The sequence below is a fragment of the Dermacentor albipictus genome, chromosome 1 (assembly GCF_038994185.2).
Source record: "Dermacentor albipictus isolate Rhodes 1998 colony chromosome 1, USDA_Dalb.pri_finalv2, whole genome shotgun sequence".
NCBI classification, from domain to species: Eukaryota; Metazoa; Arthropoda; class Arachnida; order Ixodida; family Ixodidae; genus Dermacentor; species Dermacentor albipictus.
This window is the reverse complement of record NC_091821.1, coordinates 347,185,318-347,203,410: the sequence shown is the minus strand read 5'-3', so window position 1 is coordinate 347,203,410 and position 18,093 is coordinate 347,185,318. Positions and strand designations below refer to the sequence as shown.

At 48.8% G+C, this 18,093-nt stretch overlaps 1 protein-coding gene and 1 long non-coding RNA gene across 2 annotated transcripts in view; one reads left to right on the top strand and one right to left on the bottom strand.

Moving 5' to 3' along the window:
• Positions 1-18,093, top strand: part of LOC135920347 (uncharacterized) — a 304,841-nt gene that overhangs the window by 146,507 nt on the left and 140,241 nt on the right. The gene's annotated exons all lie outside the window — the stretch shown is intronic.
• LOC135918632 (uncharacterized) lies at positions 16-4,007 on the bottom strand. Its single transcript, XM_065452292.2, has 5 exons — positions 3,722-4,007; positions 3,350-3,463; positions 2,396-2,500; positions 2,122-2,223; positions 16-1,134 (listed from the first exon to the last, which is right to left on the bottom strand). The coding sequence occupies exons 1-5, from the start codon at positions 3,921-3,923 to the stop codon at positions 44-46; spliced, it is 1,614 nt and encodes a 537-aa protein (XP_065308364.1). The 5' UTR covers positions 3,924-4,007; the 3' UTR covers positions 16-43.

The window sequence follows — 18,093 nt, the reverse complement described above, 5'->3', positions numbered from 1 at the left end:
TTATGTCCTTGTCAAGCTTGCGCTATAACAAAATAAGATGTGCTTATACAGCCACTTCATCTTTTATGAGTGGATTCCTAAAATTGCTGAGGAAGCAGCACACTTGAAACACGTGGTCAGCAATATCAATCATGGAAATTGGGAATGGCCGGTCAAGTAGACGAAAACTTTTCACGCGTGCAATAGCCCGTTCGACATGGACTCTTGCACGGGCAATGCACCGCGTTTCATGGACTGCAGCTGGTGGCATCTGTTTTTCATGACGCTGACGGAATGGTGGTCGGTACACAGTCACTCCAGGTGGTATGTAGGGGAAGGTGAAACCTTTGTCCACCATGACTGCATCTCCTTCTACTAACTCGTCGAGCAATCCACTGCTTTCCAGGATCGTCGTGTCTGACACTGACCCACCCCAAAGGCGGGAAACAAACGCTATGTATCCATCGGGAGTGCACCCCACAAGCACCTTGTATGTGTTGAAATGTTTGTATGCTGAAAATGTTTGCCTTTGGGCACTTAGCGACGATGGTCGCTGAATTCTCACTTCAGTTGCATCAAGAACCAATCTTGTGTCCGCAAAGTCACGAAATGACTTCGGCAGGTATGGTTGCAAGGCTTCCCGAGAAGGTAGCGTAGTAAGTTTTTTTAGCTCTCGTTGCAGCAGATTCACCCATGTGGTGAAAATGCGGCTAACCTGGCTTTCACATATTAGGAAGTTGCGTGCTAGCTCTACACCACCTATTCCTCTTCTCAGCCTAAGCAATGTCATAAAGAACTCATTTTCCAATTCACTATCTTTTCGACGGCCACGGAGGTTCTTTCCGCCTTTCTGGTTCGAACCCCAGTATGCCATTTCACTAGCAAGGGGTTTTAGGTAGTCCAGTAAGATTTGGAAAACTTCAATGTTTGGAAGTCCAACGTAATGCATGCATTTGCTTGGATCACGCAGTATTTTTACTGTGAGAAGTCTTGACTCTACCCTTTCAAGCTTGTTTTCAAGCCTTAGGTTTCTGTTCTGAAGCTGGATAGCAAGTTTCTGCAGTTCACCGAGAGTGCGCTCCATGCGTCTCACGTTGCCACAACTGCACTGTTGACAACTGCATTCTGGCAGCGGTGCCTGCAATGGCTTGGTATCTGCAAATGATGGCAAAAGGAAACAAACTGTCACTTTCACTCGGGTAGTAGAGGTGCTGTGATAGAACATATTGGTTGCCTGCTGACAACCACTGTTTCCATAGCTGTACTGCATACGGCACAGGAATCTTAAGAGTGTCATACCGCGGTGGTCACATTTCGATGGAGGCAAAATGCAAGGGGCCCGTGTATTGTGCTTTGTCGGTGCACGTTAAAGAACCCCAGCTGGTCAAAATTTCCAGAGCGCTCCACTACAGTGTCCCTCATGGACTGAGTCGATTTGGGACGTTAAACCGCACGAAACCAATCTAATGTTGACCTATAATAACCCATGCTCACTCCGCTCCGGTTAGAAAATTATCACGGACCCAGCTTTGTTTCAAAGCCAAGCATAACGCTTGCCAAGGTCCACTACAGAAAAAAAAAACGGGACTAAAGTGCTGAAAGTGCAGTTTCATGCCAGTGATTTTTGCAGTGAGTTATGGAAAGTAATTATAGGTGTAATGTTAAGAGACAAGAAAAGAACAGGAGGGGTCGGGGAACAAATCCGTGTTGATGACGGCTTGGTTGAAACCAAGAAGGCAATATAGCCGACGGGCATTAAGAATAACGGACTCATTCCAAGGCATGGCAAGCATAACAGGGGACGTCAAATGTTAGGTAGGTGGATGAGATTAAGAAGGTTGCCAGGATAAGGCTGCAGCTAGCACACGATCAGGTTATTGGAGAAATATGGGAGAGGCCTTTGCCCAGCAGTCGGCGCAGTTAGGCTGATGATGATCTTTGATGGTGTATTTCTGTATTATTCGCAGTAAACTCTTGTTGATGTCGAAAATAAAGTGCAGTGTTATATAATGCTGAGACAAATTCCAGAGTGGATTAAAGTAAACTCAGCACAGGAAACATTAATGTCAGGTTACAAGTCATAATACCTATGCTACATATACCTAAATGTCTTTATACTGACGTCGTATAGTGAGCGAATACCTTTAGTGGTTTCCCCTTGTGCCGGTGATGGGGATGCAGGCTGTTGCGTGGTGGTTAGTAGCTCCGGCTGGGCTGCAGATGTATTTTCATTCATGCCAGCACCTGCAGGATGAAGTGAAAGAATACCAAAACATTTCCATAACTTGTCGAAGTCACTACAGGAAGAACCTTTACAACCTTATAGGCTTTTTTGCTATGTGCTCTTAGTAAATATAATGCTAACGCTGAGCATACCATGACAGCCTTTTGCTGTTTCGGTCTAATGTATATGTACCTTTATTGGCCTTCCCTTGGTTCAACGAAGGGGCTGTAGGTTGCTGTGTGGCAGGGAGCTGACTTGCTGTGTTCTTGCTACCTTGCTGCTTTGTAGAAACAGCGCCTGTAATGAAGTTTCATGATGGTTAGAGAAAATCAGCTAAGCCTTTAGAAAAAGTGTACAAAAAAGCAGGTTAAGCATGCACAGACAAACAAACGAGAAACCACAATGCCAGGTGCCTCTAAAAATTCAAAGACCATGATCCACATTGTCATCACCGTTGTGAACAAACACAAAGCTGTGTTAAAAGTACACACTCAGTGCTCACCGCTTTGCAGCGGTTCAGACCAAATACAGCATGCACATCCCTATCACAAGCTACATGGTACTTACATGCTCCCGTCGAAAAGCTCTAACACTTGTTCGTGCGATAAGGGGTACTAATCCGCCACGGTAGCTCAATGGTTAAGGTAAGTCTGCCGTAGTCCGAAAGACAAGCGCTCAATCACGACATGAACGGGCGCGTTGCCATGAAGATGAAACAACGCGCGTTCAAGTGTTCGAAAAGAGGACACGTCAAAAACGCTTTAAACCAGCACTCCTCACTACAGTATTTCTCATACTCGATAGGCTGCTCCAGGACGTTGAGCGCGAAAACGAAAAAGTGGTAACTTGCAAGGTCGCTTCTGAACTACAACGCAGCACTTCACGCTCACTCGATTAGCGTAAAATGTCCGCGAAGCGCATAGCAAAACAATTTCGAGCTGTACGTTTTCATTTTTAACAGGTCTGCAGTTCTTTAATTTCGCTAATCTCGTTACTTCTCCATTTAAACGTATTGTTGCAGCGTTCCGCGCGGCTTCTGAAACTCACCGCGCTCAGTCGCGCGTATGCGGTTGCTAGCTCACATCAATCCCTATTTCAACCTATAAAAACGGAACAAGTACACACGAACTGAAACCTTGCATTCACCTTGGTTTTTCAGCCAACGGCTGTGCCGATCCGCACCAGCCTGGCCCGGAGTTCTCTTGTAGCAGAACATATTTGGCACGTAGTCGGGATGATTCTTAAAAGTTGACGGCCGCCCTGGAATTTTTCAAAATATTAGCAAAACCAGCAAAGCTATCATAACTGCAGAAACCAGTGCAAAAGGACACGGCTGAGAAATGCGACATAGACGGACGACCCGGATACGCGGAGCATCTGTACGGGTGGTCATGCCAGATCGCGTTTCACCTTATCGATTCTGTTTACGCTGGCTAGAAGCATAGTAAACTACCTAGCTCAACAGCATGCATTGCTCAAAACTCTTCGCATGTCTATCAAGTTTGTTTTAGCACTTACCTGCAATAAAATGCGCGCTGCAAATGCGTGAATGTTCGTTCGGTTGCCACAACGAACCGTCTTCATTCTTCCTTTTTACCGCAGCAATCCAAGCATCTCGCTTCTCGGGATACAGTTTTGCTGACGGAAATCTAAAAAACTTCACCGCCTCTTTGCCGTAAAAGTAATTAGTACAGCCATACGCGACGCAGTGCGCTGGCATTGTGCCGAAACGTGCAGCCCGGAAACCCCCGAGTCGGCCGGATCAACGTGGTCCGGCGGAAAGTCGTCTGTTTGCTTTCCAACCAAACTGAGGGCGCTGCTGTCCGGCTTCTTTCGCGCATGCGCAGCAGGTTTCCCGCAAGTCGTCAATTATGGCGCTCGCAGGATAGATTCCGCATCTTGCAGATTCGGAATCCGGGCTTGTGGTAATGGCACAACACCAAGGAGTGGACCATCGACTACCTACGCAGTGATCAAGTTGGTGGGAAAATAGATAGATAGATAGATAGATAGATAGATAGATAGATAGATAGATAGATAGATAGATAGATAGATAGATAGATAGATAGATAGATAGATAGATAGATAGATAGATAGATAGATAGATAGATAGATAGATAGATAGATAGATAGATAGATAGATAGATAGATAGATAGATAGATAGATAGATAGATAGATAGATAGATAGATAGATAGATAGATAGATAGATAGATAGATAGATAGATAGATAGATAGATAGATAGATAGATAGATAGATAGATAGATAGATAGATAGATAGATAGATAGATAGATAGATAGATAGATGTATGGAACTCGGAAAGATTGTGAAACACTCTAAAGATGCCTAGCGTTTGAAAAGATGACTCTGTGTTAATGCGATCAACATTATCACGACCACTACATCCAAACGCACCTGCTCATTTTGATCAAGTGACCGTAGCATTACACACCATCATATTCATCTGCTGTTCCCTAGGACTAATCTGCGAGATTCCGCTCAGCTGTACTAAGTGTGAATTGGCCAAACCGGCCACTGGCGCAAGCAGCAACGCGAATTCGAAGAGGAAGACTCCGTCCGGTTGCACACACGCCTAGTACAGGGCGCGTTTCGGTGATGTCAGTTTGGTGCATCGCTACATCGTTTCAGTGCTTTCATTAACATTGTTTTCTGTTCTGTCCCCCCCCCCCTTTTTTTTGTCACGTTAATTCTCTTACTCATTTACACAACATAAGGTAGCCAGCAGGGCTATTTACAAACAAAAAACGCAAAACCAGCCTTTTGTCGGCGGTCACCTGAATGTACTTGCACATTCTGACTCAAAGCCTCTGTCGTAAAAGCCTTTATGTCGGGTTCTCCAACGAATGGAGAAGCTTTTTTGCGCACCGACCTTTGCGAAACGTGCGATGTTATCAGTTATTACAGGTCGGCAGTGAGGGACGCATCCCATGTGGGCAGGCATTGCGTGCGGTGCGAAGTGGTCGTTCCACCGGGCATAAGTCGGTGACGGTTCCAGGATTCACTCGATTAGGAACGCCGGTAATCCCGCTTTCTCTCATAATCGCGCGGGAGTCTGCGTGTTTATAGGTCGTATAGGGAGCGTGGGAGTGTGTGCCTACAGGCGTTGTGACAAAGAAAAAAGAAGCGTGGCCCTTTTTCCCAAGAGCTCGACGTTCCACTGATCATTGGGCAACACTGCCATCTATCAACCTCTAGTGACCCACTTTTCATGCTAACAACGCTCGGCACGTTATTTCTGCGCTCCAGGCTCTGAAAGCAAGAAAACTGAAACATTGGGCAGCTAGCTCGCTTGTACATTTTCTCTCAGAGCAGTGTTCTCAAAGCATGTGCAGAAAGGTGACGGAAGGAAAACGGAGGTTACGTTTCGCTTGTCAACTTTCGTGCGCGTAATAAAGAATGAGTAAAACAGTAAAGGACGTCGAGAAATATACAAGTTTAATGAATGGGCACTTTTCGCGGAGCCCATAAGGACATCTTGTGCAGCCTATCTCCTCGTGCATTGCAGTAAAATTAAGGCAGAAATTAAAATGGAGCTGGTATAATGCGTGGAACCTTCAACTGAACCAAAAAAAAAACCATAAGTGCCATCGTCGTAAGACCTTTGAAAATGTGTGGGCTTCGTGGACTTGTTTCCGCATATTTTTGCATACATATGCAGCTCCTAAAAAAAACGTTCGCTTTCTCGCGAATTTATAGGTGAACTGCGATTAACTTTATCTTCCAAAGTATGTTTATGGATAGGGTTTCAAGCTCTCCTGGCGTAGTAGGAGTTTTCGAGTGTTGTACGTACGTGCTGAGGCTCACAAGACGAACCAAATCGAAGTACTAAAGCTTAGCACTGCCGGTAGAGCTCTCCTCAGAAGACTTGGATACCCTCTTGAAGAAGAACACAACAGTCCATGGCGTGTACCTCAGAGCCTGAGAGCAAATATATACGTAGCACCAATACCAAGAAACATGCACCCAGAATGCATGAGTGGAAGACAAGTGAGAGTCACCGTGCTGCGAAAGATGCTAAACAAAGAAAGCAAAAAAAGCAGAAATAAGGTACACGGACGCCACGAGATACAAGTCAGGGAGATATGTTTTCTGCGTAACAAACAAGTAGAACGAAGAGTTAGCAGCTGCATCAGCAGCTTGGGATAATGAGGTAGCCCAACAGGTCGCCATCGCAATGGCCATACGGACCTGCCGGTGTGACGCATGGGTCATTGTCGTCACAGACTCACAGGCAGCCTGTTGCCATTTTTGGGCAGGAAGATTAGTAAGAATGCACTCAATATCATCAAGAACCAAGACACCCCTGAAACGTACATTGTTTGAAGCCCGGTACACGAATCCTTGGTGGGAAACCAAGCGGTTCCCGCTGCCCGAGAACATGTACGATGGGCACCGTACTCCACCAGGACATCCTCTACCGTCATACCAAGGCGAAATGACACAAAGAAAATACTAGAACATTATAGAACATTACAAAAATAACATGAGTTTATGTTCGCCGCCACTCATCAAGCTTAACAGAGAAGAAGGCATCATACTACGCCGACTTCAGATGGGCAATTGCCTCCGCGGCACTCTACTACACGCAATGTACCCCTCAACACTTACAATAAATTGCCAATTCTGCAGTACACCGAACGGCCTTTACCACATGGTCTGGGAATGCAAAAGGAACCCGCGCACAACGCCTATCCAAGCAGCAACAGAAGACCAGTGGGAAGCACAGCTGACAAGACCGAAAGCTGAGGACCAAGTTCGGCTGGGGAACAGAACCAGGCTATCAACACAGGACCACGGCTAGGGTGGACGCCTACCTTGGAACGTGAACAGCTTGGCCTCCGAAGTAACGTTTACTCACTGAGTCACTCAACTTTTGCGTTTTTCAGTTTTGTCGTAAAATGCGCAAGAACAGTGTCACGCGGTTTCTTTCATCTCCTACCTAATCTACGTCACATGTTTCAAGGACGCCGCGATTGCCTATAGCTACACACTTGTCCGAACCCGAAAACTTGCGAGGGCGTTCGTTTCGCCCAGTGATCCCAATGTCACTCGCTCGCTGCCGATCTACCTCCCCACTTTGCGTGCCCCCGCTCCTTCTCATTCGACGATTGACAGAGAAAAATAGAACTTGTTTTCCAATTTGTGCCCAGAGGGGCGGCAAGAACCCTGAGAGAGAGGAGGAACAGGCGTAAAGAGGAAAGGCACATTCGCGTGTACGTGGTAAGAAGGGTGATCGAGGCCTAATTGAATCGCCAGCGCTGGCGCGCTGCTCCAAGGAGGAAGATAATTAGAACCGCGATGCGTGGGCGGGATCTGCATGGCCAGCAATAGAGGCGGCTGGAGTGACGAGGAGGAAACGGCACTTCTATCGCTCTCTTTATTTCTTTACCGCCATTTCACTGTTGCAGCTTCGTATAAAGCACGCAAAGAGGAGGGAGAAGTGGGGGAGGCTAGCGGTGTAAGCTTCCCGCTCCGGAAAGCTTAAGTGCGCGGCCGACGAATGAAAAGGGCCGGCCGTGGGGCTGGCTGGCACTGCTACTGAGGATCGCTTTTCTATGGAGGTCGTAGACGAACGCAAGTAGTGTTTCAACGCAGCCTCAAACAGAAGGAAGTAAGGAAAGACGATACCATCGTACCCATCCGTTAGTGCGGTCTGTTTGGCATCTGTTCGTTTCGGTCCTAAGCTTGCGTCTCTTCGCGTTTCTTCTTGCCTTTCTATTTATGCGCTTCATTGTGTCTGCAGTACAGGACGCAGAAACGAGCCGCGTATACACACGGTTGCTCTAGCACTTGTCGAGCGCGAGCTAGAGCTGCGTCAGCGCGAACTGAGAGATTGTGCTGCGGTCCTCAGAAATTAGCCAGTTTGTTTAGCCACTTCTGTCGCAGATGATTTGGTGGTAATGGAGACGTAATGAAAAGATCTGTTTTCAGAATAGGCAGGGCCTGAATTCAGAGCATGTAGTATTACCAGCGGTTCCTCCCCCCACATCTTCTTTTATGTATATTTCTTTTTTCTTTTTCTTTTTGGAGGAGGAGGGGGGGGTGTAGTTCGGACTTGCGGATTCGAATAAATTCGCACCGGAGTAAAACTATGCCGAAGCTTGTAAGCTTATAAATGTGGTATCACGAATCGAGTGGTGCAGTTTGTGCACCGCCACGCTGTTACAAAGTCATTTGACGAAATTACAGCACATCAAGCACGAGTTTGGGCAACACTTCTTTCATTTGGCACAGCATGCAGTATAACCACACGTCGCCGGCCTTCGAGAGAAATGAAACGCAAGGACAGCTCCTGACGACGCCAGGCAAGCAAAATTCAATAAACCTAATCAGCTGAATGCGACAATCGCAATGTGCCATTCAGTTCGTCATTCACAGAAAACATTCGTTAACACACGACACGGTAGTTATCAGATTGTGGGAGCAATGGCGACGCACTGCGTGTAATCAAAGGTACAATGTCGGACACTGCACACAGGCACAAATGGAGCCTGCCAACTTCAAGAGAGCCTCGGCCAACGCTTTTTCGTCACGTATAGGCGCACCTATTAGAACGACGTAGAACGGGAAGCGTGCGCTCGCGCGCACGCCTCCAATTGCAATCGTCCATTTTCGGCGCGACGGTGGCGTGCGAATGAATGCAAAGCATTTCCTGACGGCGGCTCTTCTCGAATAACGCTCGATGACAGCGCCCCCTGTACGCAGGCATGAGTTGCCTGTGGCTGAATGAAGCAACCGCGCGCGAGCTGCCGCGGCCGGCGCGCCGGCTCGTTTGTATTCCGCAAGCGCGCCCAGAGCTCCCCTGCAATTATACGGAAGCGGTGCGGCACGTTAATTTTTCATCTCCGATCAATATGGAATGTCAAGGTAATCCGAGGGGTCCTCCCCCGCCGCTGCCGTCACGGTTGTAGCCACCCCCTCCCGCACCATTTCCTCGTCGCGCACCCACGACCGCTTAATGTAGGGCACAGGGCCGCGCTGGCGAGTGAGCGAGCGAGATACAGCACCCGCTTGGCGCCTCGGCTCTTTGTCTGGCCGTCAGAGCGCGCGAGTACGCGACCGCGGCTTGCAGGCACATAGCGCGCCCGCTGAAGAGAGACGGGTTGATGCGAGCAAGCGATGAACACATTGGGGGACTGAAGACCCTTGAACCTTGTGCTACGGCAAACTTTCAAACACGCGGCAACTATTGCACGCACACTGTGTCTGGGTGTTCTCACGTCGCTGACACAGCGCGCTCTGGTTATGCACATTGCAACAAATGTAGCGGGCGCGTCACACTGAGGCAGAAGACGACTGCTGTATTACGCGAACGTTGCTTCTAACCTCGTCGTCTCGACACTCGACAAGCGTCTCGACACCGCAGTTTCTCGTTTCTCTTCCTGCACGCAATTATTTATTTCCCCATTAGTTTATGTATTTCTTTTCTCTATCTATCTATCTATCTATCTATCTATCTATCTATCTATCTATCTATCTATCTATCTATCTATCTATCTATCTATCTATCTATCTATCTATCTATCTATCTATCTATCTATCTATCTATCTATCTATCTATCTATCTATCTATCTATCTATCTATCTATCTATCTATCTATCTATCTACGTTACACCTAGACTTCCCGTTCCATCGCTATTTGCGTATATAGTCCATCACCTCTTTTTAAGGGCCGTTGCTATCCTCGAAGTTTCAGCGACATGTGTGTGTTAGTGTAGGTATACACTGCACTGACTGTGCAATTTTGCTTCGCAGTGTTCGCATAGATTACGTTATATGTTTAGACACCGTTCTGTAGGCTTCAGAAAGCCTGTTGTAATGTTCTCATGATCCGTGTCTCCGTGATCTCCTCCTCTTGTCCACGCTGTACAAGAGCGACAACCATCCCTGTACAGAAAACACAATTCTTTCGCTGCAGGTGTCAGTTGCAGTTTTATTTTAATGGGTTAGCATTAGAACTGTTGAAGTGGAAAACGTATGTGTGTGAGGTGTGGGAAGACGGCCACGTAGTATGTAGAAGGGGCAATTGAAAAGGTTTTGCCCCTATTTTTTCTTAGACAAAATAAGGTACACACGGGTAATACAAATATACGTGGTATTCTACGTGCCTTACGCTATTTTTCCTCAGTCTCCACGCCGCTTCAGTGGAACTACTGTCGGACTGCTGCATTGACTTCATCGTTGCACATGAATCGCTGTGAAGTCAGGAATTTCTTCTGCGGATCGAAAACATGGAAATCAGCAGGAGCGGGCTCCGAACTGTGTGGTTGATGGTCCAAACTCTCCCAGAGAAATGACCGGAGCTTTTCGGCGGTTCTGACTGCCATATGTAGCCTCGCATTGTCGAAGAAGATATCTGCGCTGTCCATATCAAGAATCTCTCGGCATTTTCGCCTGATGGCAGCCAGAAAACGTGACAGTGTGGAACAGTAACTGTCGGCATTGGTGGTTGCACCTTGTGGCATGAAATCCACCAGGAGCGGTCCTCGCTGATCCCAGAAGATCGTTAACATCCCTTTTCCAACAAACGGCTCTGAACGTCTTTCTTTTTCTTTTTTTGGTCACGGGTGTACCCGGATATTTCCACAGCATGTTCTGCTGCTTCAATTCCGGCGTGAAATACAAGGTGAAAGTTTCCTGAACGGTCTGAGAAACTTTCACCCTCCTTAGCATACCGTCGCAGATGATTCAGTGACGCAATCACTCGCTTGCCTTTCATCATGTCATCCAACAGCTTAGGCACCCAACGACATGAAACCTTCCGGTACCCTAAGGATCCCTGATAGCTCTCGTAAACACTCCCATATGAAATGCCTAGCTCCCGGGAAAGGTCCTCGAGGCGCACAGGCCGATCCGATTTCACCATTGCATCCATGCGGCAGATGTCATCAGTCAGCGATTACGCGGCCTCCCCGAAGGCTCATTGTCATGCAAGTCTTCACGCCCTTTTGCGAACTCGCAATACCACCACCTCATACTTCTCAAAGTGAGACACCTTTCCCCCCACGTGGGCAGCAATGACCTGTGGAATTCGATAGGTGCTCGTCCCTTGCTCCATAGAACAATATATATATATATATATATATATTGTAGCGGGTAATATGCATGTGGCACTGTGCGGACTGCCACCGCTGCGGCGCGAGACACGAGCGCGCGTTGTTGGTGCGAAGCGCTAGGACTCGTATCTAGAGCTACTTGCGATCCCTCGAACGAGCTACATAAACCCCACTTCATTTGGTGGAGCTGCGGGGTAACCTCAAAAACTGGAACTCCGAAGCAGGACGCTACCGACTGCTGCGACCATGCCTGACGAAACCACCCAGGAAGATGCACCCCAGCCTCCGACGGTCATCGTTTCCGGTGCATTGCGCCAGCGTGATCCTGCCATCTTTAGCGGCACCGATGATCATGACGTGGAGGATTGGTTGTCATCTTACGAAAGGGTGAGCCAGCATAACAAGTGGGACGACGTCACAAAGTTGCACAATGTGCTGTTTTACTTAACCGGCGTCGCGAACCTCTGGTTCCGAAACCACGAACACGATTTCACAACGTGGAGCAGATTCAAGACAAGTTTCACAGAAGTGTTCGGGCGCCCCGCTGTGCGCAAGCTTCGCGCAGAACAACGCTTACGGGGGCGCGCGCAACATCACGGTGAAACGTTCACAAGTTACATCGAAGATGTCATTGACCTGTGTAAGCGCGTGAATCCGTCAATGGCGGAACAGGACAAGATAAAACACATTATGAAAGGCATTGATGAGGACGCATTTCAAATGTTGCTAGCGAAGGATCCGCGTACGGTGGCCGAAGTTATCAACTTGTGCCAAAGTTTTGACGAGCTACGGAAACAACGCATCTTAGCTCGGCGCCCACCGCCTACGGAAGATTCGTTAGCAGCATTGGTTATTGGCGACAACCACGCAACTTTGCTGACGCAAATAAAAGAATTTGTGCGCGAGGAGGTCGCGCGACAGCTCTCGATTTTGCCGACCACGGAGAAGCCTTCTCAATATTTGGCTCCAGCGATCCGACAGGTAATTCAAGAGCAAGTGACCGAAGCTCTTCCACCTCCGTGTCAGCCGGCTCCCGTGGCCGCGCCTCTGACGTATGCTGAAGCCGCTGCACGGGCGCCTCGTCTGCCGGGATTCTCTCCTCCGCCTTCAGCGCCTCTCCAGCCGGTGTTCTCTCATCCGCCCTCGCCTCGCCAGCAGGTCGCTCCCTTTTTCAGCGCACAGCAGCAAGGCACAAATCCTTGGCGTACTCCTGACAACCGCCCAATATGCTATGCCTGCGGTACACCGGGGCATGTAGCGCGCTTCTGCCGCCGGCGCTTGCCGGCCTTCGTGGGCACCGCGCGACCACCCAGCTCCGGATTCCGACCATACCGTATGCCTCAGCGACCACCATCGGAAGTCTACGCTGCTGATGACATACCAGCACCGCAGTCACAGCTCTACAATACTCGTCGCTCGCCTTCCCCTCGTCGGCGCTCACTCTCACCCATGCGTCGTAGGCCCAGTGCCAGTACTACTGAGGCGGAAAACTGATTTCCGCAGTTCCTGAGGCACGAACTGCGTCATCGTCGGAACATCAAAGTCCTCGTTTTTCCCCCGCTAACGTTATTGAAGTGTCTGTTGATAGCATCAAATGTCTTGCCCTCGTCGATACAGGTGCTGCTGTATCTGTGATTAGTGAGAAACTTTGCCGTAAATTACGGAAAGTGACCATGATGCCTTCGGTATTATTGCTTAGAACAGCCAGTGCACAGCAAGTTCAGCCAGTCGCTATGTGCACTGCCAGGGTGTTGATTCGAGACATTTTGTATCCGATTGATTTCTTTGTGCTAACTTGTTGCTCCCACGATGTGATTCTCGGTTGGGATTTTCTGTCGCGCCATCACGCCGTCATTGACTGTGCACGTGCTGAGGTTCAGTTCTCCGTTCTGTGCGATATGCCATCTCACGACGTTAAAGTTCATGATGTTACCAGGATCTGTGTAGCTTCCGATACTGACCTTCCCCCTCACAGCGCGGTATTTGTCCCTCTTTCATGCGCATCGCTTGCCGAAGCGACGGTCATGTTTTCACCCGCTGCCGTCTTCATTCGCCGCCAGCCTATATTGTTGCCTTTCGCTCTCCTCACGGTGCACCATGGGGCTGCAGAAATACTGATTTCTAACCCAAATTCGTACACTTTGGCTTTGCACTGTGGCGAGACTATTGGTACCATCCAGACTGTGGACGCTGACGTTATTGTGCATTTCCCTGTTCCCGACGACGTGGATACTGCCAACGTAACAGCACTGGCACCCCATGTGCCATCTAACCGAGTACCACCGGATGTTTTTTGTCGCTCTATTGCCGCTGACCTCGAGCCGACACAACGTGAGCGGCTTATTACTCTTTTAAATGATTTTCACGCCTCTTTTGACTGCAACCAAGCATCATTAGGCCGCACAAGTACCGTCTCTCACCACATTGATACGGGACATCACGCACCATTACGCCAGCGTCCGTACCGCGTGTCATCCACCGAGCGTCGTGTCATCGCCGAGCAAGTTGAAGACATGCTTGAACGTGGTGTTATCAAGCCATCCTGCAGCCCTTGGTCATCTCCTGTAGTACTCATTAAGAAAAAAGATGGCTCGATTCGTTTCTGTGTGGACTATCGTCGCCTCAACAAGATTACACGAAAAGATGTCTATCCTCTACCGCGCATAGATGACGCCTTAGATTGTCTTCATGGTGCCGAATTCTTTTCTTCTTTGGACTTGCGATCGGGCTATTGGCAAGTGCCAGTGGATGAATCCGACCGCTCCAAGACAGCTTTTATTACGCCTGATGGCCTGTATGAGTTTACCGTAATGCCATTCGGCCTCTGCAATGCACCCGCGACATTCGAAAGGATGATGGACAATCTTCTACGAGGCCTCAAATGGAAGACATGCTTATGTTATTTAGACGACGTGGTAGTTTTCTCCCCTGATTTCACCACTCACCTCTCTCGTCTACGCGAAGTCCTTACTTGCCTTACCACCGCCGGCCTTCAACTTAACTTGAAAAAGTGCCGCTTCGGAGCCCGCCAGCTGACCATACTTGGCCATGTCGTGTCCAAAGACGGCGTCCTTCCCGACCCTGACAAACTTCGTGCTGTCGCAGAATTTCCGCGGCCGACTACAGTGAAAGAGCTCCGCAGTTTCGTCGGTCTTTGCTCTTATTTTCGCCGCTTTGTGCGCAATTTTGCCTGCATCATCGCTCCCCTGACGAAGCTCCTGGCTGGCTCTGGTGACCTTCGCGACTGGACTCCGGCGTGTGACCAAGCCTTCACCACTTTGCGTCGTCGGCTTACCTCACCGCCTGTTCTACGCCACTACGACCCGAGTGCACCGACTGAAGTTCATACCGACGCCAGCGGCGTTGGTCTTGGGGCCGTCCATGCACAACGGAAGCCTGGCTTTGCAGAATATGTGGTTGCATATGCGAGTCGTGCTCTCACGAAGGCAGAATCCAATTATTCTGTCACGGAAAAAGAATGTTTAGCTATTGTTTGGGCCTTAAACAAATTTCGCCCTTACTTGTATGGCCGTCCGTTCGACGTTGTGACAGACCACCACGCGCTCTGCTGGCTTGCGTCACTGAAAGACCCGTCGGGGCGTCTTGGACGTTGGGCTCTTCGGATCCAAGAATTTGACATTCGCGTCATTTATCGATCCGGGCGCCAACATTCTGATGCAGATGCGCTCTCCCGTGCGCCCATGCGATCCGACGAAAGGCCACCTTCATCCACAGAGTGCCCGGTTGCTACGCTTGCTGTTACTGACATGCCGTCTGAACAGAGAAAAGATCCGTGGATTGTTTCTCTTATTTACATTCTTAGCAGTTCTTCAACGTCCACATGCCCTCGAGCCATTCGTCGCCAAGCCACCCACTTCGTGCTACGGGACGCCATCTTGTACCGCCGAAACTATCAGCCCGACGGTCGCAAATGGCTACTAGTCATCCCTCGCCATTTGCGTTCCGACGTATGCACGTATTTCCATGCAGACCCACAACAAGCTCATGCTGGCGTCCTGAAAACCTACGAGCGGCTCCGCCAGCGGTACTACTGGCGCGGCATGTATTCTTATGTCCGCAAATACATTCGGTCATGTGCAGCCTGTCAGCGACGCAAGACATCTTCTCATACGACAGGCCCTCTGCAACCTTTACCGTGTCCTGCACGTCCTTTTGATCGGGTTGGCATCGACCTTTATGGGCCTCTTCCATGCAGCGCTACCGGAAATCGTTGGATAATTGTCGCAGTAGACCACCTGACAAGATATGCTGAGACTGCTGCACTTGCTTCGGCTGCTGCTCGCGACGTCGCCGCATTCATCTTACGGCATTTCGTCTTACGGCACGGCGCACCGCGAGAACTGCTCAGTGACCGAGGCCGCGTCTTCTTGTCCGAAGTTATTAATGAGCTACTCGCCGCGTGCCGCACTATTCACCGCACCGCTACGGCGTATCACCCACAAACTAACGGTCTAACGGAACGATTCAACCGCACCCTTGGGGACATGCTCACCATGTATGTTGCGTCGGATCATTCCAATTGGGACGATGTCCTCCCTGTTGTGACGTACGCATACAATACCGCTGTTCAGGCTACCACAGGCTTCTCCCCATTTTTCCTTCTTTATGGGCGTGAACCATCCACTACCCTCGACACCGTACTACCATATCACCCGGATGCCTCTGAATTCACCCCTCTTTCCGAAGTTGCTCGCCATGCTGAAGAGTGCCGCCAACTGGCTCGCTCGTTCACGTCGGATACCCAAGGAATCCGCAAAGATCGCCACGACAACGATCAGCCCACACAGTCCTTCGCCGTGGACTCTCACGTCTGGCTTCGGCTGCCCTTCCAAGCTCCAGGCCTTAGCCCAAAGCTTGCCCCGAAATATCAAGGTCCGTACCGGATCGTCGCGTGTACTTCGCCTGTGAATTATGTGGTCGAACCGGTGACGCCATCTTCGGACAAACGCCGCCGTGGCCGCGAGACTGTTCACGTCAGCCGCCTGAAGCCGTACCACGACCCCCTTATCGTATCATCGCCTTAGGTCGCCAGGATGGCTCCTCTTCGCCCCGGGGGAAGTTGTAGCGGGTAATATGCATGTGGCACTGTGCGGACTGCCACCGCTGCGGCGCGAGACACGAGCGCGCGTTGTTGGTGCGAAGCGCTAGGACTCGTATCTAGAGCTACTTGCGATCCCTCGAACGAGCTACATAAACCCCACTTCAATATATATATATATATATATATATATATATATATATATATATATATATATATATATATATATATATATATATATATATATATATATATATATATATATATATATATACACAAAACTTAAGAAAGATTTCAGGGCCGAATTAAGAAAATTTATGAAGGAAACCCTTCTGAATTTGGTCCCTCATATTCCACACGTGGCTATTAAAATCAGATTTAATGTAATTAACTTCTGTCTTTTGTCCCGTATATTTCTCAATTCCTCCTATATGTCTCTATCCCCGCTTCTCTTTCGTAAGCGGCCATAAAGAAATGTAATAAAAAAGTGGGACATCATGAAGTTTCAAATCCCCATTTCAAATGGATTAATAAAGGACGCCGGTTTCGTCGCAGCAGATAAAAATGAAATCGAGTGCGTAATAAATATTCGATAGATTGCTTTTCAATAATCTGTAACAGGTTGCAGGACAATAAAATGAACAACAAAGATTTTGTGATTGTTGCGGCGATACCTTTCAAATGAAATGCGGCTTGGACGCGTTCATGCCGGCTGCCGCGTCCAGCTGACGCCGCTGCCAGCCTTTTGCAATGTCATTTACGAAAACTCCCACGTGTACGTGCATGCACAATTCAAACGGAAAGTAACAACCAGTCCGGCGAGAAAGGCTTTGTTTTGGAAGTCTGTGTTCGGAAATAGGCTCTGCGCCTTTCCCTAGCCATGCTCTCTCTCTCTCTCTCTCTCTCTCTCTCTCTCTCTCTCTCTCTCTCTCTCTCTCTCTCTCTATTTATTTATTACTTTTAATGAATAAGTCCGGCTATCAACATAGTGCTGCACCGCAATGACATTATAGCCACTGAGTTTGTCCAGTCAAGTCCTGCCGTTGGCGATATGCACCTCGGATTAGCCTCCGGGAGCGTTAAAGTATAAACTTCAATTGTTATCTGCTGTACTGTTAAGTACTTTCCGCTACAAATAAGAATAATACTAACAAACCACGATACCAGAACGTTTCCAAATGATTCAGACATCCGTTATATAAAGAAAGTATGGGGCAGAGAGAGTTCGTGATTGCGAAATAGCTGCTCATCAATACTTGGACTAAACCAGACTTGCTTTTTTCGGTAATCAGAATCATCATTAAATGGGCATTTGGGGAGAGCGGCGTGGTACTCATTGAATACACCGGCTTCCTGATGACGTACGGCGCTAGCTCATCGGGAAGGCGGAGGTGGATGGTGCGGTGCTCAGGCGTTCCCACGTGTCAGCGGCAGAAACGCCGCCGGACGCGCCCAGCTAAAGATTAATCTTCTCACAACGGCGGTGCGCCAGTCGCTCCAAGATAGGAGCGACTTTGGGTCGGGCAACAAGCGTCATCAAAAGTCACCTCATTCGACTAATACCGGCGTGTACTTCTCAGCACTCAGTCTCGATCGTAAGATCTGCTGCTGTACCCTGTTGTTTGCTGAACGATGGAACTGATCTCTGCCGTTTATTGCAGGCGTGGGTTGAATTAGGACGTCTCTATTGTCGCATGTAACTGTTCTGTAGTCATTATTGCTAAGAGCCCCTATTGAAAAAGGGTCCGGCAC

Coding starts and splice junctions, on each gene's coding strand:
- LOC135918632 (XM_065452292.2), bottom strand. CDS start 3,923: ATGCCAGCGCACTGCGTCGCGTATGGCTGTACTAATTACTTTTACGGC. Junction 3,464..3,721: donor CAGCGCGCATTTTATTGCAG/GTAAGTGCTAAA, acceptor GAAAAATTCCAG/GGCGGCCGTCAACTTTTAAG. Junction 2,501..3,349: donor CCGTTGGCTGAAAAACCAAG/GTGAATGCAAGG, acceptor ACTTCATTACAG/GCGCTGTTTCTACAAAGCAG.